Here is a 26,820-nt window from a genome sequence, read left to right as displayed (position 1 = left end):
TTGCCCCTTTCTTCATTTCTGTTCCTCACTGCTTTGTTGTTGTGGTATTAGACCTTAAGCTCACTTTAGACACCTTTCTTTTCATCATCATCAACTACAAATAGTGTATACAGTGTCCATAATACTTTTATTTGGTTTTGCAGTTTATGCATTGTGGTTGAGTACATGTGATGTGTTCTCTTTGCCATGTGTGTCTCCTACCCATTTAGTGAGGGTCTATTTTTACTGTTTTTCCTCCCTTGGAGGTGTCTCCACTGATGGCTGCATCGTGGCTTCTAAAAGCAGGACAAATACAATTTACAAATGGCAGTAGACTCACACCAACTTCCCATTAAGGAGAGGGCAGGGGCAAAGGGAGAGCAAACTCCTGTGCCAGAGGTGAGAAACAGCTGGAAAGCACAGGCAGAATCAAAGTCCTCACACATAAGGATGGCGATATCACTGCCAAACCTGTTCCTCTCCCTGTTCTGTTATTTTCATTCTTTGGGATTTTACTTTGGCCTTTGCAGTCTAGCCTTCCTGTTCTATTTCATACTAAGGTATTTGGTAACAGAGGTGTAAACTTTGTTGGGAAACAAGCAAAGCAACCAAAACCATGGCAATGTGCAGTAGAGTAGGTTCTTCTGTGTTCAGCAGCTCATTGAAAACATGTAACACTGTTGTTGGTCTGATTTAAGTTTTTATATCCATGCTCATACAGAGAACAGTAACCTTGGGCATCGGGAGGACAGTATTACTATGATGACTAATGAAAAACCCCTTTGTTCGTAATTGGGCATTGATTCTTCCCTTGTGCTTCTGCATGAATTCATTCACCATACTGTCCTCCATTTGCAAACTCGTATTGGGGAAAACATTTTCTTCTAATAGCTGGTCTTTGAAATTGTGCTCTCATTTTCATCTTTCCTGAAGATACTTTGCAGGAGCAGAATGTATCAGTGTAGCAGAATGTATAATCCTTGCACTTTCAGAATTAACAAAAGCAGCACTCAAAGCAGGGCTGCATTGCTCCAGAGGGGCAGGAAGGGTGGAAGTAGTCTCTGTGCTGTAAACCTCATGACTATAGGCATGGGATGTGCAAAGACTGATCACTTGGCAAAGGAGAACTGTGGCTGTTCTCGGAAAAGCGGAGCAGGCTTTTGGGCGGAACCGCTGCAACTGGTCCCTTTAACTCTTGGTTTGGATCACGTATCTAACCCTGCTCACCTTTTTCCTTTAAGAAATACGAGCATACCCACCCCTATCCCTGAAATGAGCCTACCTGCTGTACAAAGAGTGTAGATAAATAATAGCAATTATCCACCTTGGTGCATTACTCTGACTTTGCCCGTGGCTTTTCCTTGGATCAGATTGAGTTGGATGACTTAATGGCAGCGGACAACAAAAGACTAAACAGTTACTTTGTGGAGTAACTCATTTAGATGACTGACAAATGTATGTATCATTGAGTTTATAGATTAAGAAAGGAAAAATCAGTGTTTTTGAGACACCGTAAATGTATTTTTATAAACACAAAGTATATTCATACAAGGTATGTACTATTTCTGTATTTATTTGTTTTTCTTTGTAGCAGAACAAATGCATGGTTCTCCTGTAAGCCTAAAAGCGGTACCTTTCTTCTTCACTATATAATTCTTGATCTGAGTAGCAGGGAGTCTTATGAAACATTTTAAGCCAATGTTAATTTTATAAATTTCATTCCCTTTTCCACAATTCCCATGAAAAAGGTATTCAGCTAGATGAACGCTCTTGGAAAATTTTAATAGGACCCTTGAAATCTGTTTGAATTCAGTTTCTTTAAAAAAAAATCTCTTTCTAATGGAAGCTGTGAAAGTATCAGAGATTCTTATGCCTTAGAGGCAATTTTTCTTCCATACATAATGGTGAAATGCCACTGTTATAATATATGGGTGTTTAAAATATTCTCTTTGTTAAATTGAAGCTCCTGCTTAGAAGTATGTGAGTTGGGCTCTTTTTGTTTGTTTTGTGTGACTTTTATTATTATTCTTGACCAATATTCATACGATTTTCATAGCACTTCCCGTTTGTTGTTGGTTTTTTTTTCCCCCAGTCTTTTCCTGGCCCAAGTCTTGAAAGTGAAGATTTTAACATACCTCCTATAACTCCTCCGTCACTGCCTGACCACTCCCTGGTGCACTTGAATGAGATAGAGTCTGGATACCACTCTCTGTGTCATCCCATGAACCACAACGGCCTCCTTCCATTCCACCCACAAAACATGGATCTACCTGAAATTACAGTTTCCAACATGCTTGGCCAAGATGGGACACTGCTTTCCAATTCCCTCTCTGTGGTAAGCATTTTTAGTCTTTCCCTTCTGTTCTGCTTTAAGTTGCAAAATCGTGGAAATACAGAGCTGTTTGAAATCCTCCGAGAGGCCAGCTCCTGCACCACTCACGTCATGGAGCGAGCTGCCCTGACTCTGGGTTTTACATCGCACTCCCTATGTCAAATTCTCCTCCCACCAGAGGCGGTGGGGGTTTTACAGCTGAGTTCATCAAAGCCTGGATGTTACCTGCCACCTTGAGTAGAATTACTCCTGCTTTACGTGGATGTAAATAATGACAAAAGGAGGCTCAAGGGTTTGACTTCCATTGGTTCAGTGTTTGGATCCAGATGGCCGTTGTTCTGTTTGTCTGACGAGGCTCTTGCCATTCTCATTTGCATGTGCTGAGAGACGTACAAAAATTTAATATCTCCTTTCTTGTTTACCGCACGTTTGGAAAACAGCAAATGTTATTTCTGATTCTAGGCCAAATCTTATAGCCTTTTTACAGTTCCCAGTCTTTAGCCAGCCAGAATCCAATCGAAATGACTGGACGATTTGCTTATAAAGTCTGTCAGATAGTCATTATGGTCATAATCTTGGGAAGCCTTATATTATAAATCACTTCTTTGAATGTTAAATTGCTTGCAACAACTGCAGAGCTACTTTGCATGTTACACTTCCAAGTGGCCTCTACAAATAATTGGTATATTCCTCGCATAGCAGCTCCAGACAAGATTATTTCACGTCGATGTACAATTCTAAGCCAAAGAGTTAAAAATCCCATGGAAGAGGGTGGGGCCCGGCATTGTGTGGGGCTCACTGCACTTCAGGCACTCTGCTATGTGGGCTGCCCAGAAACTGCAGGTCTGGACAGCCGAAGTTTGGGGTCTGCCGTTCCTAGAGATCCAAGGGTCTAGGCTTCTCATTGAAGGATCAGAGGCTCAGGGCCCTGTGTCCCAGCTGGGAGGCTCTGTGCTTAGGGACTGAGTCTGTCTAGGCTTCCAGTTTGCTAGGTCCCCATCACATTACCCAAAAACCATAAATCAGTCCTGGGAGCCTGGGAGCTGAAGCAGCATATGGAAGTTTGGGGGCTGAGGGATCTAGGCTGAGCTCCCCATCAGCCCCTCAGACTAACAGCCCCGAGCCAGGGGCCATTGTGGCCAGAAAACAGACAGTTTACAACAAAAATCTGCCTTGTCACAAGGCAGAGCTGTCATTGCAACTTAATTAAAATAAAGCTGCCTTGATTTCAAGGAGCTCTGCATTCCCTCTGAGGATGTCCAACAAGCTGTACTGCAGGGGGGCTAGTCTTGGCTTCTTATGTGCTGCTTAGTTGTTATTGATTTACTAGGATGTTGCATGCTTTGTGTTTGAGGTCAGAATCTGACCCCAGGGTTATGTTCAATGGGAGGAGGGGAGGAGAGGCAGATTTTCATAGAGAAATATAAATATACTTTGTTGAAATGTTTTAGATTTTGCTTGCGTTTCTACAAAGCTGATGGTGTGCACTAAAGAGCATGAGCTAAATCTTGTGCAGGATTCTGAGAATCAGAGCAATGAAAGGACTTGAAAAAGTAAGAGAAACACTTGGCACTCCAGTCAAGACAAGCAGTATTTCACTGAACTGACCTCTTTTGAGCCATGGCTATGGCTCAAAACTATGCATTCTTTTAAGCTCTGATGTTCCACATTAACCTCTTGCAACAAGCTCTGAACAAAGGGCCCTGAGAGTTTGTAGATCATCATAGTGAATTATTGCATCAAGAGCAAATACAAAAAAGCTGAATAATATAACTAGGCAATTTTGCTATTGGGACTTAGTGAAGATCAGAAAAAATGAAAATCAGATGTCAAGAAAATATGTGCTAAATTTTTACAGTCATTTTTGAGGATTCGTTCAATAAATAAAGCATGATCCTTGAAGCATCATAGGCTAAGTCAACTGTTATTCCTAACTTGCATGACCCCTGCACACAAGAGGGCCTCTTAACTAGCAATAGTTTTAACTCAAGCTGGCTTGTCTGTCAAGAGGATTAAGCTACATCTCATGTTAGTACAACTGGTAGGATTTTAACACCACGATTTTGTACAGTTCAAACACTTTGGCTGTATTGTTCTTCTGATTTGAATTTGATAACTTGAGAGAAATTAACTTGAGGGAGATAGTTTAAGTTAATTCTTCAGTTAATTCAGTGACTTCTTCAGTGAATGGAATGGCCCCATTGTCCTTTTGGCTTTCCATTGATGAAGAAAGACAGAGGATTTTGTAAAGTTAGCATTCTTTACTTAGATTTGAAGCTCTTCTTTATAATCCAGAACCTTTTGCGTTTTTTCTTCAATATGACTCTTTTCTCTTGCTATTACTCATCTCTAAGTTTCCTTTTTACTATCTCATCAAACTCTGATCCGTTTAACAAGTACTTGCCTAAATCACTTTTATATTGCCTCACACAGAAAATATTGTACATGTTTCTCCAATCTATCTAAACTCTTGGTGCCATATAATTTCTGGTATATCAACTACCGCTTAGTGTATTTGGAAACCATGTATCACTTCATTTTTCAGGGCACTAATGAGTGATTTTAGAAAAAATATTCTTAGAAATCAATCTGTTGGCTGTTCTCTATCCCTAATTAATTTCACATCTTCAGCAAATTTTACTTATATTGGGACAAATTCAGCTGCAGTGCAATGTGCCTCTGATTGAATTTGGTCTGGTTTTTTTTTCTCCTTTCAACATCCTTCCTTTTAGCCAGTTTTTAACCCATGTTAGTATTTTAGCAATAATACCTTCCTTTTTGTCTGTGTTAGAACTAGTGAGGGGTTTTCAGTTGGTGTTTTTATATACAAAGCATTAATTAATGTTAGCCAAATGAGAGAAAGGAAACACAGTGAGCTCAGAAACAAAGTAGGAAAATAGTTTGTACACTGAGTATAGCATTTTTCTTTCATCTCACCTACCAGGTGTTTTCAGATGAGGATTTCTGTGATTTTGGACAGATTGAAAATTGAGGATGTACCCCTTCTAAAACCCCTTCAAAACTCCACCCATTAGAAGTCCTGGTTTCATACTGTGCAGCACTCCCTCCAGGCTGCAGATGAAATCCCTTTGAGTGAGGATTGCAGGATTTGCCCCAAGCTCTCTAAGATTTCTCCTCTGTGGAAGTGCTTAAGTACACACAATAAGAGCCCACTACCAGCTCAGTGAATTCTATTTAGGGACCAGCTTCTTACTGATTTTTTACACTGTGGGAATTCTTTCTGAAAAATTTTACAATGCTGGGAGATGAAAATTTCCCGTTGCCATTTACTGTGCCTGATACTTACATTTGGAATTAGCCTTCTTTGAAGTTTTTTTGATTGATTGGACTTCCTATTGCACCCCCACTACTTAAAAAAAAAAATCACTAAAATTTCTCTTTCTCATTATTCTGCTGTCAGTTCATATATTGGCTTCTATGTTTGTGTTTTTCTGTTTTCTGCTTAGGTGACATACAGGCATGTACACACATGCACATGCACACTAATTTATACCGTGCTGTCACATGCAGATTTCTTTAGATGCTCATTATATCTGGATATTGGGGGTTCAGAAGCCTACAGAATTTGTGCAGAATGTGACACACAGTGGTATGAACACAGTCCAGCCCCAACATGGTCAGCTATGTGTGGGAGCTCTCTAAAGTCCTCCTTCAAAATGGACATGACTTCTATTCCTGCTTCTTAAGTGGATCCAATTAGAGAGAGAGCGAGCTGTTTAATGAAGATGTACTGATGGTCCTGTAGGCATGTTTGTTTATAAGTAAGTAATGAAATGGGGATCCCTTCCTGATTTACTACAGTTGAATGTAGCCCTCTGTAGGTTTGGTTCAGTTCTAGTTGGGGCGTGACCTGCCAGCAGTTCTCTGTTTGCATGAATTTTCCTGAAATATTCCAAGGACCACAAGAAATACCCTTCTAACATTTGCAAACAAATGCATGTATATACCATCACTATGAGAATGTGTGTCTGTCTGTAAAAATGCTTTTGGATGTGTTCTATAAAATGAGTTTTACTGTGTGTTCATTTTATCAATAAAACTACAGACATTTCAGCTTCTTTAGTATATCCTATAGATGATTGCTTTTTTCCCCCAGAAACCAGGGTTAAAATTCACAGTGCTGTTTTTACATAGAGGAAAAAAACCCTATTTTCTGAATGCTTTCATTTATAATCTTGTGCTGATCTTTTTGAAATGTGGCTCATGATGGTATACTATAGAAAATTTACAAGAAAGAAATAAAAGAGATTTTAGTTTCTTGAAATGCTTCAAATTTCTGGGTTTGAAGTTTAAAGTGGAAAAGATGTTAAAAGGCAATAAAATCAGGGGATTTATTTCCCAAATGCTCTACTTGTGCTGGCAACAAAAGCCAGCATAATGTATATACTTAGGTTTATTGTCAGTTTTAGTATATAGTCAAGGCACACTTTGAATTCAAAGGCTACTGTACAACTGTTTTGACAACTACCACATCAGTAGGTAATGTGCAGGACATATGAAACTGAAGCAAAAATGTTTCTTTAGGTCTGTAGGGAGTGCAGTACATCAATGAATTCAGATATATTAGAGCAGCATGAATTTCTAATATGTTGCTCTTATGGAAAAGACCACTGGCATATTGAATAATGCTGCTTTCAAAGCACAGCAGAAAATGTGATTACAGACAATTTCATTGCTGTTTTTAAAATAAATATTTTCAAAATCTTTAGGTATTTTATTTCATGTAATGCATAAAATATGTAACAGTGGACTAGAGCTAAAGATCTGCTAGGACACGGAAGAGTAGATGATGTCAGCTATAATTATTCAGATGTGGAATAATAGAAGCATTAGTTTAAAATAAAATGCATGTCACAAAGGCCCATGTCCTTATATAAAAAAAAAAAGCAATAAAAAGTGCTTTTTTTTTGCACACTTTGACAGAAGAATAAAGGCAGTGAATAATTATTTAACATTATGCCCCAATTTATCAAAGCCCAAACAATTACATTATACTTTTTCATGAATTATATTTTTTAGATATGCAGCCCATGAGAGAGTAATATCTTAAACAAAATGTGGCACTATATAACAGGGAAGAAAGCGGACAGCTACTTTTTTTTTTTCATTTTTCATCTCAGGTAGAATGAAGCTAGTATTTCTTATTCACAGTACAGTTGCTAATAAATCCAATACAGGAGATTGTTGTTGTGGTAGCTGGGATTTATTTAAGAGAATTTGTTTTACCAGTTTCTTACATATTAGTTTAAATTCAGTATTCATGACTCATCTTGAGGCTGACCTATATGGTTGATTTTTTTTTGGCACCTTTAAGTGTTAGTGCAAACTACTGAGTCAAACAGAAATTTTTTATTTCTGATGAACAAGATGAATAACTTTTGTAACAAAACAAAAGATTTTCCCCTTCTAACTTAAGTGTTGACATTTACATCATGCTTGGATACTTTTTTCTAGCTTGTATTGCATGCCAGTGGTAGAAGATACTTTTAGTCTCTGGTGAATACTTCACATTTGTGCCTCATTACCAGGCTCTGGTCTTCAGTTTACATCAAAATTTACTGTTATGCTACATAGACCTGCTGCTACCCCCAAATTTTATTGCAGTGAGTTATTGCCATCAAAACCACCAAATCATAAAGCTAAGGTCATGGAACATCTTGTGTTAAAGTATTTTTTTTTTCTTTTATTAAGCAACTTTGTATTCTTGCAGGATATCTTTCTTTTCCTTTTTTTTTTAAAAAAAAAACACCATATTTTATGAGCTGGATTTTCTCACTGAAATAAGCCTTGTGTGGCAAAAGGTTACAATAGTTAGTGTATGTTTTGTCAAACAGCCTAACCATAGGGATACACAGCCAAATCTTCAGCTGATGTCAGTCGGCATAACTTTATTGTCTTCAGTAGAATTATCACGATTTATTCCATCAAGGGCTCTGGGACATCATGTTTATCTTTCCTTACTTCTGATGTCTGCTCCACTCTTTTGTCATCAGAAAGACAACAAAAAGGATATGTAGAGGAGCTGATTAAGATGTAACTTTATCAAGATTTTATAAATACCTGCATATTGCATATCTGCTAGTAGAAGGCTCTTCACCATGCTACAAAAAAGCATTAAAACGTTCAATGTCTAGAAATTACAGCTGTATAAAATCAGTATGGAAACAAAGCATGCATTTTTAACAGTGATAGAAATTTACCATTTAGATAATGTACTATGGGAGGTGGTTGGTTCTCTGTACCTCAGAATTGAAATCAAGATGGGGCATCTCTCAAAAAGATGTGCTCTATCTGGAACTGGTCTAATGACCCCCCCACTAGAGCGGGGGTGCCAGAACCTTCCTGTGGGTCACATTTGTCCCTCAGGAGCTCTCGGCAGTAAACATTAGTCTATGCATACATAGCAGGGGGAACATTGCTGATAGCACCTCAACTGGTAGCAGCTCTACAGTTTCTCCCTTCCAAGAGAAAATCAACAGAGTGGAAGAAAACACTCTGTGGGTGCAGGCTATTGATGAACCCCACCTTCCTGAGGTCAGCTAGGACTAGCATTGCTGTGAAAATATTTGTGGCTAGTGTTTTTCATGAACTTAGCTTTTTTTATGGTCTTGAAATACCTGGTAAAGCTATACTTTCTGTCTGTAAGTACTAAGAACTTACCTTAAAGATAGAGCAAGTAAATATTTGCTCATTATTGTAGGAAAATATTTGTACACAAATGACCAGAACTTTTTTTAGTATAATTCCAGGTCTCATTTTTAAAATTGGCAATGAAGCTGTTGATAAACTGTCAGTTGGGAAATACAGCATTCTGCTTATTTGAGTGTGGTTGTTGAGACTCCATGTGGCGCACATATTTCACAAATTCATTAGGAAAACAACTTCAGTGTAATTTCGAGAAGATATAACAAGGTGACGTATTTTATTTTTGAAAACAGCCTTCAGTAGAAAATGCTTTGGTGAACTTTTTTCACAGCGGTTACCCATTGTCTGATAGGAATTTATTTGCCACATAAAAAAGTAAGAAAAAAAAAATATGTGTAGTGGTATTAATTATTGTTTCTTAGACTTTAACCAGATAAGCACAGGCTAAGACATGATGAATGTGGTACGGAGAGAAAGCCTTCAGTTGTGGGTGGTAGATTATACAACACCTCACATGTGAAGTACTCACAGGAGTGATTAATGCATAAGCAGCATCATAGCTGCAAGTGTCAAACAAAACAGATAATAGAGTATGCAAATAGAGGAAACATAACTCTCAGAAAATGTCAGAAATTCAGGGGTTTCAGCAGCAGAGATTGTTGACTTTAATCTGCTGCTTTTAACATCGCGTGTAGTTGTCAAGAACAGCAAGATAATGAAATGTTTCTGAAGACTCAGTCTTTGGCAAAAAAAAAATCTTAGTGATCTTAAGGCCTATAGATGGAATAGAAGTGAAATATCTTTCTTGAAAACTGTGAAGATGCTTTTGTGAAGATAAAAACAAATGAGAAGCCCACAGTGCAGATGAAAGGGAGAGTTTTGTGCATCAGGTGGAGTAGCCTCTCCTTCCACCTGTTTCGTTATTTAAATGCATGCATTTTCATTCCTTGAAACTTGAAAGCAGTTGAGAAGACTGCAGACACCCTTCATGGATTTGTATCACATTCATCATCTCATCCTATCTTGTTCAGGGAGTAGAAAGATATCTTGTATGGACAAAACCAGTCCCACTATGGCATGCACTGTCTTAACTCAAGCTGCCATTTGCGTGCTGGAAGTTCAGATGTGCTACATGAGTCTGCTGAACGGTGGGACACCAGCAGCCCAGAGCTTCATGCTGGTGTCACCTGCTAGAATGGAGTGTGAATTCTCCTCGTCTAGTCTTGCCTATGTAGTCATAGATATTTAGCAAAATTCACTTCAGGAGAAAAACCACATTCTTGGCCTTCTTGATTTCTCTGAGTTGAAGGAATTTAAAAGGTCCAATTAATACTCTCACAGGTTTTTTATCTGTTTTAATGGTTTTACAAAACTTTAAGTATCATTGTTTTGAGTTTTCAGGAAGGGAAGAAAAAAATCTGCTTGGTAGTGTTTTGTGATTTGGAGAAACAATCATCAGTGAAAAATTACTCATTTCTTATTTTTATCCCTTGTTCTTTCTCAAGGCAATTAAGAAATGCTTAAAGTGTAAGGATGTCTACTCCTCCCCTGGTCCTTTCAATAATATAAAGGTTCATTTTAGATTGATGTCTTTCTCTCTGTTTTTTCCCCCCTTCGTTTATACAAAGTCTGTACAGACACACTATGTAAATGCTCTTTCTCATGTTGGGATTCCCTGGGGACAGCATGTAAATCTTTAACCTTTACTGCTAGTGTAATGCTGTACTTCAGCCACATGTATGCAACTTAGGATCTCTGTAGCCTTCCTTACACACCTCTGAACTGCATTTATGGCATGTTGTACATGCTGCTGCCTCTATATATGAACAATAAAGATATGAAAATGAATGTTCTTAATTCATTTTCTGTGCATATCACGGATGGATAGTTACCAAAAAGGACTTAAAGTATGTAGTGGCAGCAAGAAGCATTATGGAGTGAGGAACACCTCTAAGGCATGGTTGTGCATATCTTTCAGTTGCAGAACCCACAGAAATGAACCCTTTCCATCTGAATTCAGGTGAACAAAGGCATTATGGTTTATCTCACATATTATCAGTGTGTACCCAACATTCCTATTTCAAGCAACCTGTAGGGAAGGAAAAGAGACAAAGGAGATGTTACAGGTAGTGACGTGGCACTCTGTGTGCCTACCCTGACCTGAAGATGATGCGGACTGCAGTGTTCTGGGTACATGCATACATATACATATATACATGGATACGCATATGTGTATGTATGTATCACACTGTTAATCACTGAAGCCCTCTGCTGGAAAGGGAATGTAAAAGACAGGACATAGCATCTGCAACATCCCCCTTCTCCCCAAATTGTGGATCCACGTTGTATGTTAAACAGAGACTGAAACTAGAGCCAAATTATTGAAATAAGTGCAACAGATTTAATCAACGTACTGCACATGGCTGCATCATAGAAATTTTTTACCAAATCCCTGGGTTATGAGTGAGGTTGCAGTGTCTGACAGCTAGTAACTTTAATAATAGAATTAAATAATTAATAATTAAAGATTTTAAAAAATATTAATTAAAGATTTAAAAACTAAATAATTAATAATTAAAGTTAGTAACTTTAATAATAGGTACCTTTGCTATTTGAGTTAGTAGAGGAAGTAGCCTAGTTGCTAAAGTAAGACATGGCATACCTAATGGATGACAAGATGAGGCTACTCCATATCCCATCTTCAAAATTCCACTTCCTGACAGTGGTGATATTGGGCTACAGGTGCCTTAACTTGACCCTTACAGAAGTGGTCTAAACTGAAAAAAACATTTGCAATTAGATGTTCTGGTCCTTTAGCAAAAAAGCCCTGCACGTGGAGGATTTACAGGATCAGGCTCTTGATGAGAGTGCAACACTTTTTTGTTCAGAGATGGGACTTCCTTCTAATACACTTTAAGATTGCCTTCATTCACACATAAAGAATTTCAGAGATTAACTCAGTAACTAAGCTTCAGTGTCCTACACATGCCCTAATGCTCAAGTGTGGGATCTCAGTTTAATGAATTTTATTACACTCCCCTTTCTTACGAAGTAGCATAAAAAGTGTTTAGTGCAATAGGCTTAGTGCTGATCTGGATATTAAGTGCAGCTTAAATTGCCTGACAGAAAGTATACAGTGTAAAATAACCACTGGCAAAACTTTTAAAAGTTATTTTTTCTAGAAAAAATAAACCACAGCATTTGAAAAATAATGCTAGCAGCACTCTGTTCTTCTGCAGTGCCTTTCTTGTGGCATGAAGTGCTTTGTAGTCACTAATTAGCTATAAGATAATATACTAATAATAGTACAAATAGGTATTTGCAATATCAGTTCCTCATATCTGGCAAGTACTATATTGTAGAATAGAAAGACATTTACATTATTAAAAACCCAATAAAATGTAATTCACAATACACAAATACAGATGAGTCCCAAGTTGGAAAAGGGTGAAAGACACAGATCTTAAGGGAGAGGAAGAAGATGAGTCTACACTGTGGGACCCATAATAACGAAAGTATTACCAGGAGCTGATTGCACGTCTGATTATCAGTAACACAAAGGTGGGCAGCAGCATGGTGAGAGACAACTTTCAATATTAGAACTAGCAGAAGTCCTCAAGTGTAATAAGGGTAGGAATTAACTGCCATGTGTTACACATCTAATATAAAGCTATTACGGTGACTGCCTATAATGATAGCTGAGACCTTTCAGCTATCATGCAGCCTGGAAGTGATACAGTAGCCTTAAGAGCCATGGAAAAGGTGCGAGGGTTGTTTTGCCTGCCCTTGAAATGCAGTCAGCTCTAGGGAGAAGTGAAGCATCTGTTTGACCAGAGTTTGATGTTCTGCTGCCCCAGACTCCCAGTCCCAGGCCTTACAAGCCGGTCGCATAGCACGCGTGTTTCTTCTCACTCGCAATCAGCTTTCGTGAATGCAGGGAGGGAAAAACACACGAAAGGAAAGTTCTCTGCCTGGGGCCTGGCCTGTGTAATTTTAATTGTGGCCAGCATTGTTGCACTAACTTCGTCGTTTGTGGCTTCTGCCTCTGAACTGCATTTTAGGAGCTCTGTGACTGGCTGAAAATCTCAGTGGGATTTTCAGCAATATTCTGGCCTAATGTTGATCCTGTCCAACTCTAGCAGTGGCTGTCCCACAGTTTCAACAGAAACAGAGATAGCCCTATAGCAGATGCTTTCATTTGTTCATAAATCGAGAAAATTTAGATTTCAGATTATATCAGATTAAGGGTGTGCCAACAAAAGTGTTTGTCAATAATAAGCCATACTCTGCTGTCATAATTCTGAAATGGTTTTATTTGTAACATTTGGAAAACTAGTGCAAGCTGTAACAAGACTGAAGAGAAGAAATATCATCTAATGTGCTGTTTTGAAAAAAATTTTATTATTTTGATTATCATATAATTAAAGTCAGTATAGCAAAGCTGCACTACAGGAAAAAGTTACATGAGTAACCTGACCTCTTGGATCCTGACTCAGTGCAGCCTTAATGTTGTGTTACTTACCAGATTACAGAAATTGGTCTGGGAGGAACCCTAAGGTCCCTCCCTTAATCTAGCATAAAGGAGGACTTTAAAAAGTCATCTACCCAAAAGCAGGATACTGCATACGTTTGTCATTTCTGACATGTATTTGTCTAACATTTTTTAGAGAATTCCTCTAATGGCAACTGCACAGACTCCTTGGGCAAGCTCTGGGTACAGGTCCTCAACTTAAAAATTCACCTACTTCTTTGTATACGTAAAACCCAGCAGTCAGTGGAGGTTAATGCAGACCATTTAATCTTTTCAGTTGTCTTTTATTTATTTTTATTTTTGAAGTGTGCTTATATATGTACATATTTATATTTATAAAATGTATATTTATCTAAGAATGAATGATAGGTAATACATGTTGATGGAACATGCAGGAAATAAATAATCAAGAGGATGTATATTAACTCAGACTGTTTTGGTTCACAGCTGACTTGACCATTTAAGAAACAGTAGAAAAATAATCAGCTTTTCCCAAATCTTATTAGCATGTAATCATGATCCAGATTGTATTAGCCCATAACCTACACTGAGCAAAATGACTCTTCTTGAAGGTTCAGCTATAGTGTGTTATTTTTTAAAAATGTTTATATGCATATGTTCAATGTTATATTTATTTGTCATCATCCATTACGCAGAAAGTTAGGCTGAAGGAACAGTTGTTTATGGTACTTAAGGAATGTCACTGCAAGAAATGTGATAAAAATAAGCAACAGGCAAAGGCTGGAAAAAAACCCTGTAATGTCACCCGAATAGTCTGCCAGGTAGTGTTAAAGCACTGGAACATGTACGTATGGGAAAATCCTGCACTGGCTGGGAGATGAGCTAGATGATTTAATAGACCTTTCTTTGCGATGTAATTTCTATAACTGGTTGATACATACACTAGTGTTCAGACATTTGGACTCATTTCTTGTTTGTCTGGCAAATTGTTTCTTGTGAAAGGTTATAAATTACAATAAATAGACTTTGTAGAAGATGAGCTACATGATATACTTGGAAAGAGTTTCTCAGCTGATATTCAAGACATTAATGCCAAAGCAGAAAAAAACCAATAGAGTCCTAATCCCGTGGCTTTGCTTGAGTACAGTGCTAGGAAGGTGCACTGCCATAAATAATATTTACATTGAATAGAGTCTTCTTTATTCTAACAATAACTTAGGATAGAAAAGATAAAATAGAGAAACAAATGTTACTTACTTAGAAAAAGTTTTTCCTCCTGAGTTTGCAACAAAGAAGTCACTGATGAAGGAGGGAGGGAAGGGGGGGAAAGGGAAAGCAAGCATTTATAAAAATGTTGATGTAGTTATAATTAGATCCATTTTAGAACCAAAAGTTTTATGCAGAAACTGACAGAAGGATATACAATAATTATAGTTTGCTGACAAGCTGAATAGAGTTTCCTTTTTTTATCTTATGGTTTTAGGAAACGAAACTGTAAATAAATACGCAGTTTGACAGATTGTAATTGCGATCAGCAAGACGTCTTTTCATTTAATCAGATGGTGTTATTAAAATGGGGTTACAATTAAACATTTTATAATGTGACGTAGAACTCTATTAAAATTCTCCAGCAAACAGTAATTTGCATTTGATGCTTCTGCAACCCATTTCTATTTGCAGAAATGTTATTGGCTGTGACCTTCCAGTGGTTAGGTCTCAGTTTGCTGTTCTCTTTCTACTTTGATAAATGATATTAAGTATCTTCTTTCTTTACTTCATAGTGAAGCTTCAAGTATTAATTTTGCATTCTTTTATTATATTATTTTTGACCCTTGTTAAAACTGCAAGACATTGGCCAAAGCAGGTTTGCACCAGAGGAAATGTGGAATTACCTAAGCATAAATTTTCTTAAGTTTAGGACTTGTAGATTCGTTCAACCGTAAGCATTGTATCTGATCCACAATTAAGTGTTTCAAGAGAAAGTAATAGGTCTTTTAAAAGATATAAGTAGCATTCATCATATTGCTGCACCTAAGACATTATTTCAATTTAAGATAACACAAAGCCTTGGATTTGCCCCTGTCTTACTGTAGATGTGATCAAGTGATTCCAAGAAATGTAAGAAAATATTTTTCAGGAAGACTTTGAAGCATGACTGCTATGATTCCACACCTGTTATTCTGATGTGGAAGTCCACTATTTGTTCCCATAGTTTTGAAAACCTAAGTGGAAGAATATGAACAGTCAGAAGTGGTTCAGTATTCTGCCTTCTAAGACTTTTCCAGGCTGTAGCTACTCACTGGGATCACCATCCTCTAAGCAGCAGAAAAGAACAAGGAGAATCATTAGGAGACACAATTTTTGAGCCATTCTTCAGGTTCATGCAGACTCCACTAATGAAACTGTGCATAGCAAATGATTGGAGCGATGGGAATGAGTGATTTGCATCAGCAAATTACATTTACAAGGGTGAAACAGTCTTTGAAAATCAGACAGCTAAGCTACTGCTCCTTTATCTCACTCTTTTACTTTGGTGGACGGTTTTGGAGGAAACATCAGTGGTTTGAGGAAAGGCAACATTTTCCTTACCGGAAAGTAATCAGACAGTGGTTACAAAACACACATTGTTTTTTGCCACTAGTAGTAGACAAAAGAAAGAATAAGGAGGGAAGGAGAAGAAAAGAGGGGGAAAGAAAAGGGAAATATGCTTTCTTTTGGTGGATAGTAGAGTTGTATGAGTACTTGAGAAGAAGAAAAAATAAAGAAATAATTTGGTTTCACATATTTATGCATTTATTTTAACTTTGCATTATCCCAGATTTGGAACCTCTTAACTCTTTCCTACTTTTCCTGTTACTACCGTGTGTTGGTTTCCCCTTGGGCTGTTCAACAAGTACAATCACTTTAGAGTAGATTGATGTGAAGTCTCTAACTCCGTCCTGCAACTCCATCAGTTCCTTCTCTTCATCTGTGTACATATATGCAACATCTTCCCCATCTTTTTCCTCCAAATCGCTTTCCTGAGGAACAGATTTCAAAAAGTTTCTCAGCGAAAGAGGCCCTCCACCTTCATGCAATGTAATGAAAGAAGTGTATTGCCAAAATACTCAGAAATGCAGCAGTAATGTGAAAAAAAGAGCAGATGATTAGCAGAGGTGATTTTGAAACACTCCTCACCAACAGTTGGATAGAATAAGCAAAATGTTTGACTTTGTCCTTCCTTTCCAACATCAAAACAGATAGGGCTGTGAGAGCTCTCTGACTGGTCTTCCCTGCACAATGCAGGATTACTGCCCGTGCAGCTTCAAGATGAGTTTGAGGTCACCAGCCTCTGGTAGGGGAGTGCTGTAAATGGTTGAGGAAGAGAAGTGAAAATATTGCTTGTCACTTAGCATTTCCAGTGACAAGCCCAGACATGTAAAAAGGAAAGTGAAGGTAAAAGGTATGTACAAAAAATGTAACAAGTTTCTCACCAAGGCTAATTGTATTCTTTCTAAAGTAAATAAAATACAAACCTGAATCTAATGTTCAACACAAGGAAAAACTAATTTATGTCTTATCTGAGTATAGCTTCTTTTTTTAAGAGCACATCACCTGGTATACACAGGTGTAAAAGAGAAGATAATCAGGATAAGAAATGCAGGTTGAACCCATAAAACAAATCCATCTTAGGGTTTTGTAGTGCTATCCATCACTGAAAGTATCTGAGCACTCTATCTTACCTTATAATGTCCTTACTATTTATTTGCAAAATACAAACCTAATTGTGAAATCGTACGCATGCTGGTGCCCCCCTGGCTGGTATAAGGAAGTATTTCTCAAGAGGAGAAAAGGCCCTAAACAATGAGGTGGGAAATGCACATAATATTCATTTGCATTCAACTGAAACCTGAGATTTGTTTTAATAATACAGAGAGAGATGCCTGATCTAGCATACATGTATCTGTCTTTGAATGTCCTGTGTTTTAAAAAGATGCAAGTTGCATAGGATATATGGTTTCTTTATTGTATTTTTTACATTTTCAATTGTGTACCATATATTCACATACCACTGTGTGTTACAATCAAGCCTGTTTGATTATTTTCAATTTATGCCATAGGACTTTGTCACTCTTGCTGAAAATTTCAAGACATTTTACTCCAGACATTCTTTTTTTTCTCCCCTCAGATTTATTTACTACCTTTAGAAGTAGAAAAGTCCAATTTCAATCATGTTAGAAATAGCTCATTTTAGACAAGTACGTGCTGCTCTGCTTACAAAACATATATGAGTGGAATATGCAATTACCACAACTCAGTTTCCTGCCACGGAAACATTTCAGCATTATAGCATTACAGAAATAGAATGACATGCATAATGAAAGATTTCAAGATTCACCCAAGGCATTTATTCTCTTCACCTTAATGTTCTCAGCAGTAGCAGAGTATCCATTAAAAGGTACGATGAATTATGGTTGCTTAGCAACCGCAAGGAGCTTGTAACAGCACCAAAGAATGAAATGGCTGGTTGATAAAATGAATTTTCTCTGAGCATTAGCCTGTTGAAACTGCCTTTTCTTGTGGAACATAAAGTGCATTTATTTGTCTCATGCATTTTTTATTAGAAAATTATTTGAGTTCCAGGGACTTGAATCGTTTTGCTACAGGAGATATTTGATTTTAATGTGTTGTACTAAAATAAGTAATAAAAGACACTTTCTTCAAAGTAAAGACACCAAACAAACCTAGGTAGCTCCTTTTGAAGTTGGGAATAAAATCTTATAGAAGATATGTCATTACTTGTTTCTAATTAAGAGTGACATTAGCTAGGACTTAAATTTTACTTTTGAAGGAAAGTTTGAGACAGTTAGCCAATATGTGGTGAATAAAAGGAGGGGTTTGGAATTGATCTCATGGATTCATCATGAGTGAAATAAGCTTGCCTTCTCTCTTCCCACACAGTATGGTAGCTGTGTCTCAGAAAAGGTCAGAAGTGGTTGCACATTCATACCTAGCCTTCACTACTTGTTTCTGTGCTAAAAATACGTTCATCGTAGGCTTCCATCCAACAGTGAGGAGATGTTTAATTTTCCACTGAGGCTCTCCAGGCATTCAACAGCAGCCAGAGTTAGATGAACATTTTTGGCAGAGAAGGTTCTTATTGGAAAATTCCAGAACAGTGAAACCAAAGTCAAGGCGAGGGGAATACATCAGTTGTGATCAATCTTTTATTGGCAATATTTTCTGAGAATTGGGACTGTCTGGTCAGGACATGAGACAAAGGGAGATCAAAAGAGAGAGAGTGAGAGACCTGCCCATTCCAGAATATCCAGACCATCCAGCTGGATGTATGAGACCACAGCTTAGGCTTCTACACAGCATTACTTAGAGCAAGAACTTAACTTTTTGGTTTTGTAGCCCATAAGAATGCCCAAATGATTAGTTATTATTAGTCTACAGTCTTTTAGTCTTTCTTGTGAGACTTAAGACAGTGACATAATTGTTCTTATACAATTTAATAAAGATCTTTTAAAAGGCTTCAGACCTTCCTTTAATGATGAAAATAGTTCCATTGACTCCCATGCGAACACCTGAGTGAGAAGCGACTGTAACCCTGCTGCTGCATGGTGAATCAGTAGATCATGATCTACTGAGAGTGCCCTGGGGTCTGTCTGAGTGCAGCATCCTTGGTGCAACCTGGGGCCACTGTTGCATTTTCTGGCAAAGCAGATGAGGTCGTGTGCGTGCAGTTTGCACAGTGAGTCTGAGTGGCAGCTGAGAGGAATGGCTGGGGAGCCAGGGGGATGGAGAAGTCCTTCTTGGCTTAGAAGTGTTTCTCAGATTCTGGACTGGAACTAGAGTAAGAAAGCAAATCTAAAAATCAGGATGAGATAAGATGACTTATTTATGTGCTACCTACCTGGCAGGAAAGAATCAGGGTGAGACAGCATTAAGAAAGCTGAAGGGTCTTGCAGTGAGCTGCCTTGTCATGGAAGTCTTAGAGCTGTGTTTCTGTTTCCAGACTGATTCTGGTAATGCTGCTGAGAGCACTGCTATTGGTAAAGGACGGGGCTATTGCAGTTAACATGATCGCAAACATTGGCAGCCTAACAGAAAACAGATTTTAGTTAAGTTGACAACATGGCAACATTTTTTACAGAGCGTTTTTTACTGCAAATTAAATGCCCTGGGAGATACATAACTAAAGGCAATCATAACCTTTTTGGACTAAAATATAATTCCACTCAAGTGAAAATGAAAGAAAACTCATACTAAGTGGTAAGATCTCGCCTCTTTAAAGTATGTGCTGATAATCAAACATTAAAAGTGAAACACTGCTCATCTACAAAGGTGCAAATTAAAATTCCAGAGAGAGAGCTTGACTGATTTGTTTAACAAAGAGTTTAATACAGCAGAATCCCACTTGAACATAAAACTATTACACTCACAATAATCCTGTCTGCTATTGGGAGATCCAAATTAAAACTCTCACTGATATTTGCTTAAATCTCATAAATTGCACAGAATTAGAGCATATTGAAGTTGTGTATTTACTGTGATCTTACTGTCTCATAGGTTTTTAACAATTTAAAATGATGACTGAAAATATGTATTTTCCCCTCAGATGATTCAAGTAGCGTATATTTTATTCCCGCATTCTAATTTAATACCCACTTGTTTATTAACTTACTAGTGTCAACATGACAAGGCTGTATTGAATGCAGACTAAATGTTCCATTTAAACAGATAATTTATTTTGTTATTAGTATTAAGGTGTTATGAGGAGATTATTCAGTTGAAGCTGGTGGATTAATAATACTACTTCTCAAGGAGATATTTTCATGCTCATTTACTATGTTCCATTGTTTCCATTCATACCTATAGAAGAACAGATGTTTGTTCTTTTCCACTTGTGATTCCGATGATTTAGTAGGAATACTACTTATTGTGTTCTGTTCCACTATTCAGTATCCTCTGGAGGATTTAATTTATGGATTTTTTTTCTATGAAAATCTCAAAATTGTACAGGCACCTGAAATTCATAGCAGTTTAGAAAAGGAATTGCGGTCCTACAGAACATCTCAAATGACTGGCAAGTATTTCAAAATTAGGGTTTGTGAGCTATTTTCACCAGACCAGCTGCAGTGGCATATTCAAGTCTTTTAGGTTGGCTGGACAAGTAGAGGTTTTAAATTTGATCCATCAGTAAGATTCCCCACATTTTAGTTAGGACACATCACAGATGTTGACTTAAAAAAGAGAATAAATCTAGGGTGATAAAGTTAGGTTAATAATGTGTTAAATTAGTAACCTCGGATAGCCAGTAATTTTGCCAGGTTTTGATAGCACATTAAAAATAATCGTGGCATTCATGCTGCAATCTTTCTTTTGTGAGACTGATCTAATAAAACAAGAATGTGCACACACACACCTAAGAAGTAATCATTATTCATGCTTTGTAGAAAAAGGTAGAGTTCCAGGTCTGCAGTTCTTGCTCACAGCTACATTATATAAGGAATTAGATTAATTTAATTTATGAAAATGTACAATTGTGCCAGCTGGAGAACATAGAGTCAATCCTGTCTGTTGCTGCACATCACCAAGAATTATTGAACGAGGAGCAAACCACTGTTGCAAAGCCCCAGTTGCTATAAAGCAGTGAGCAAAATTAAAGCAGTAGAAAAGGCTTATTTTATGAAATGCCCAGACATACACAGCACCAAAAAAGGACTCAAAGTATACATTTGTGTGTGAACCTAGCAGTAACCACAATATTGTTGCAGTACTTTGGTTGTAGCCCTCTTCCAAAAGAACTTGTTATATCAGAGCAACATGTCCAATGCATTTTTGCATGAATATAATAAAAACAGGGTGTGATTTGACCAAATGCACTGACATAACCACTGCATACTTTTATGTGAATCTGTCAAATGTGGGGCATGTTGCATAAGAGCACTCTATTTCTTACAGCTGCCTGAATAAATAATGTACATAAGCCTCCTCAGAAACAAATTTGTCTGGTTACATGTACTTTTGTATGACTTCTGGTTAACTCAAAAGCCCCAAATATGATATACAGAGCTCTGGAATATGGTGTGGGTTTGAGACACTCTCTGGGGAACCTTTATCTGCATACAGGGTCTTTTTTACTATGTGACAGTTTTATATCAAGGATAATGATCTTTATATAATAAGTAATCTAAATACAGTCAAACTCATCATGAGTGAACATAGTTTATTTTGTTGAACGGTTTCATAGATGAAATTTTAGAAATCTTTTTAGAAGTTACATTAAAAAGGATATTTTTGCTGTTTTCTGGCATGTAATATATCCGTCGATTAAAGTGGAAGGCACGTCACTCTGGTTTTTCTGTTGACACATGCTACACTCTGTTGGGAATGTCATAGCCAAGAAAACTACCTTGTGATATTCTTTTCACTTTGCACAGACATGCCAAGAAATGATGCATTACTGCATTACTAACCAGGAAACATTGGGAAATTCTGGGTAGTGATCAGAGAGGCAGGGAGTGCTCTTTGGTAGCTAAAACATTTTTACTGTTCTCGCTAGTAAATGAAGAATCCTTGAAAAATTGTATTCACTGCAATTCTTGCAAACATATATGCTGATTAAGGGTCTTAATAACTCCAGTTTTAGTCAAAGACAACTTTTTCTCCTGTCATTTTTTCAACTGCTATTTAGGTTTATGCCAAGTCCTTTAAAATATTGGCTAAAAAGGCTAGTTGTAATTTAGCCATCAGAAAGAGACATATGGTAGCTAAAAGTGTGTAAACAAAATCTCAAGGCTGGTTGAGGGTATGGGTTAAAAACTGACATAATGGCCAGAAGCAGACACACAGAAAAAACGGCCCATGGCAAGTTTTGAAAAGCAGCTATTCAAAAACACAGAAAGTAGTTTTGCGTGACATAAGCTTAATGTTCATTTACCTACTGAGACATTTCATTTTCTTTTAAAATACGATTGGATTCTCATGTTTCAGCTTAGTATCAGTCTGTATATGTTGTATGTCTATTTTGTGCATACAGTAACAATTGATTGTATAAGTTTCCAAGTTGCATGAACTGTTACAGGTGGCATTTTAGGTAGTTAGATGGACATCCAGCTATTAGGAAATGTAAACCGTAGTATTCAACTGTACTTGCTCATGTACGTGCAGAGTAGGAGAGTATCACAGTCAAACATGAGTTTACAAGTTTAATGATAGAACTGAGTTCTGCCTCCACATTAACATTACAGTCAACAATAACATCTTAGAGGAGCTATCATTCCTTGGGTGCCGATAGAGAAGATCAAGTGAAAATCTGTCCTTTACATTTAAAGATGGAAAAAAAAATGAAGAGCATTTAATGATAATATGAAGGGGGAATATGAGGTCTGTCATGCTTCATTTCCCACCCCTGAAACTTCAGGTTTTCAAGTGTATGCAATCTGCAAAGCTACTTTTAGTTGAAAAATCATGTTAAGGTGTTTTCAGAACAGGTGTGTATCTCCATCTTTAACCTTACTGCCTACTGTACTAAGTACAGGATGGGGACATAATGTCTCTGATGAACTGCTGAAGGATCCTTCAGAGAAGTCCTCATGCTCTGTCGTGGTTTAACCCCAGCCAGCAACTAAACCCCACGCAGCCGCTCACTCCCCCCCCACACACACCCAGTGGGATGGGGGAGAAAATCGGGAAAAGAAGCAAAACCCGTGGGTTGAGATAAGAACGGTTTAATAGAACAGAAAAGAAGAAACTAATAATGATAATGATAACACTAATAAAATGACAACAGTAATAATGAAAGGATTGGAATGTACAAATGATGCGCAGTGCAATTGCTCACCACCCACCGACCGACACCCAGGTAGTCCCCTGAGCGGCGATTCCCCGCCCCCGCACTTCCCCGTTCCTATACTAGATGGGATGTCCCATGGTATGGAATACACCGTTGGCCAGTTTGGGTCAGGTGCCCTGCCTGTGTCCTGTGCCAACTTCTTGTGCCCCTCCAGCTTTCTCACTAGCTGGGCATGAGAAGCTGAAAAATCCTTGACTTTAGTCTAAACACTACTGAGCAACAACTGAAAACATCAATGTGTTATCAACATTCTTCGCATACTGAACTCAAAACATAGCACTGTACCAGCTACTAGGAAGACAGTTAACTCTATCCCAGCTGAAACCAGGACATGCTCCCATAGCATTTCCATGCAATCCACATAGTTACTCTGACAGGGTTGCAGTCCAAAATACAGACAGGTTAAAGTGATTGGTGAAAGAAGCGATCAGATTAAGGATTTAATGATTGACAGAGAAAGCTCCTTTGAGGTGTTCTAGGTCATGAATCAAACCCCATTAAAATATTTGGAAAGGCTTCCAGTGCTTCTGATGGGCTTTGGGTAGGACCTTTGTTGTGCACAGAAGTGCTCTTATCTTGGGTTTTACATTTGCTGGAGAAATTTCTGTCTGTGCCTTAGTTTCTCTGTCTGAAATGGGGAAAAAGTTGTTTATCTGCATTACGGGGCTTAGTAAGTGTTTGGAAGGTGCAGTAAAATAGAGTGGTGGGATTAAAAATGCAGTATGTAAAAAGTCTTTTGTACTTAAAAATCCTGTATTATGGATCCCTCGTACAAATAAATTATCCAGTTTACCTTTCTCATTGTGAAGTTAATGCATTTTCCTAACCTTATACCTGTTCTGTTTTGTTTGAGAAAGCAGAAGCTATTCTTCTGTATTCTTCCTCACTGCAGAATTTGAGTTGAAGGATTATTTTTATTGTATCTATTTGAGTAGGGAAAAAAACACACCACCAAACAATACAGATATTATAAAAAAGCTCATAAATTTGTGTCAGTCTCTGCTTCCCAGCTCTTAATCGAGGATTTCTCATCTTCATTCATTGTCAGTTTTTCCAGAGCAGATTGAGATAAATGTCTTTTATCACCCAACCATTGCAGGTGCATATTCCACTTGGAGGAGGTGGTGTTAAGCATTTGTGTTAAGAGTATAAATTTTCCCCTCTGTAGAGAATGGGCTATAAAAACATGCAAGTCTTTGCACTATGTCTTTGTAGATCTGTGCTATGCTATGTCCTGGTGTATACTTACGCACCACTTCTGCTCATGGGCCATCCCTCCTTTCCCTAGGCTGTATGTGGCTTCATGGGAATTCCCATCAAGAGGAGTGCTGGCTTAGGACAGGGTAACCAAAATCCTCCTGGTTGCTGGTGTGGTTCAAGAAGGGGGGGCTACAGGTTTACAGCAGCAGCAGAAAGGAGCACATGGCAGTCAAAAATGCCTGGGAAGGGGCATAAGAATCAAATATGCTCATGAAGGAGATCCTTCAAACTGCTTGATGAAGGAGAATAGCATAGTGGTGGCCTGCAGTGGAGCACTGTGAGCAGTTGGAGGGCTGTCCAAAATCTCTCCTGTAATGCTGATGTGAAACTCATTCCTGATGCCAGGAGATGTTGTGTTGGAGTATCTTTTCACATAAGTCTTCATACATAAGTCTGCTGGAGGAAGTAAACAGTACTCTTAGGTCTAGGGAAATCAGTTGCATTTCATTAGTCCTGGAGTTCTTAATTTTAGATTTTCTTCTGTTAGTAATATTTCCCTGTACCCCAGAAAGGTGCAATAAGGAGCATGCATCTGGTGTTGTCCTTCTTTGATTTAGCTTTATTAAAAATTTCATAACACAAGCTTTATGGTGGATGAGGATGGGGAGGCATTTAATGTCTTTGCTTCCCTTTTAGTTTAACTGAAGAGTTTTCAACCCAGTCCATACCAGAATTTTTATTTTGGCATCAGAACAAGTTCTTATTGTCTTGGTTGATGGGAGGTATTCATGCAGTGAGCAAGATTGTTGCCTATTTTGCCACTGACGTTTTCCCCCCTGTATATAAAGATATTTTTGTGAAGATTTTACAACTTGCACAGTGAGACCTGCACCCTTTCTTCAGTCCTTGTACGTATTTACAAGCCCACTAAACTTTCCACCCCTGGCTGGAGGAGCAATCCAGTAGCAGGAATCAAGAACAGTCACAGACCCGTTTGCAAAGACTGGACGTAAGGAGAGTGCCAAGAGGAAGGTTTGTTTTGCTAGAATTGTATCTGGATACAGCAGCAGCACAGAGTTAGGCAAATTTTGGCTAGTGTTCCTGCCAGGTACAGACTGATGTGATTTACACTACTTTTATCGTACAAATGGTAACTCTTTCCCTGGCCTGCAGGTTGTGTCCCATGTCTTGAATGGGTGAAAATTCCCATTATGTTCTGTTAAGCTTGTGTTGGCCACCGGTAGTTTGTTCTGTTCTGTGCTAATTTGTGCTTATCAAGTATTAAAAGTACTGCCTTGACTTGGGATAGTTAGAGGATTCTTTGTGAGACATAATTTCATAGCAATGTAAAAGGCCTGGGGTTTGTTCCAAAGCATACACATCAACTGGATCCAACTAGAATCAGATAAACATTTCCTACTGGCATTTCTAATAGAGATTCTGTAATTTTTAGAAGTTTTTTAAACATATTTCCATGGCTTTTTGAAGTCTTCTGTGTTGGTTATTTAGCTGGTGATTTCTTTGTTAACATGTGCAAGTGTTCATTTTGGCATCCTTATTTTACCATTTGCCTCTCTGGAGGAAAAGCTTTTTAAAATGCACCAGTGAAATGTTAACTAAGAGTAAGATGATCATATTTTAAGGTTATATTTTCTGGCTCTCACCAAATGCTTACTTGGGACTAAATTGTCAGTGGGATGTTTTAATTCTACCCATCCATATTGGCTGGTCTGAGAGCTCCATTTTGTGCAAAATGGCATTTTTAATTTGCAATTAAAAAATCCCCCAACCTTCTGTAAGTCTGACTACATGCCCATCCCTCTCCTTCTGCACTGAGAGGAACCTGTCATCCTTCTGGGGGGGATTTCTTACAAATTAAAGAAAGGAGAGTTGGCCTCTAGAGATTCCACAGCAAATACAGAAAGAGAAATTAGCTTAGCAATATGTTAACTAACTATATTATTCAAAGCTATTCAGAGTACTTTGTTCTTTTGTTTGCAGGCATTCTTATTTCCAAAGTACTTCTACCTCTAATGATACCTTATGAAAGACAGATTAGTTAGCTAGGACACAACTCCTCCCATTTCAGACTGCAAACACAAAATTGAACTTCTAAACATACAGACTTGGCCTTTTAAATATCAGGCCCTAAATGTTTCATGGCCCTTATACAGTGCACACTTATATGTGAATTACACTGAGAGGATAACATGTTATTGTGTTGTCTTCTGTAGGGTTCATAATAATTTTTATCATGTATTTCCAGAAGATGTTATTATATTTTATTCCTGGCATTACCAGCAAGCC

The 26,820-nt window shown here is 37.9% G+C and overlaps 1 protein-coding gene across 4 annotated transcripts in view; it reads left to right on the top strand.

The window, feature by feature from the left end:
* Positions 1-26,820, top strand: part of TOX (thymocyte selection associated high mobility group box) — a 226,871-nt gene that overhangs the window by 132,575 nt on the left and 67,476 nt on the right. For all 4 annotated transcript variants that reach the window (XM_052788436.1, XM_052788438.1, XM_052788435.1 and 1 more), the window contains exon 3: positions 2,072-2,314. In XM_052788436.1, coding sequence (XP_052644396.1) covers positions 2,072-2,314 — 243 coding nt within the window. The remainder of the gene's footprint in view (positions 1-2,071; positions 2,315-26,820) is intronic.

Source organism: Harpia harpyja, chromosome 5 (assembly GCF_026419915.1).
Source record: "Harpia harpyja isolate bHarHar1 chromosome 5, bHarHar1 primary haplotype, whole genome shotgun sequence".
Classification (NCBI taxonomy): domain Eukaryota; kingdom Metazoa; phylum Chordata; class Aves; order Accipitriformes; family Accipitridae; genus Harpia; species Harpia harpyja.
Note: the sequence above shows the minus strand (reverse complement) of the source record. Positions and strands in the feature narration are given on the sequence as shown.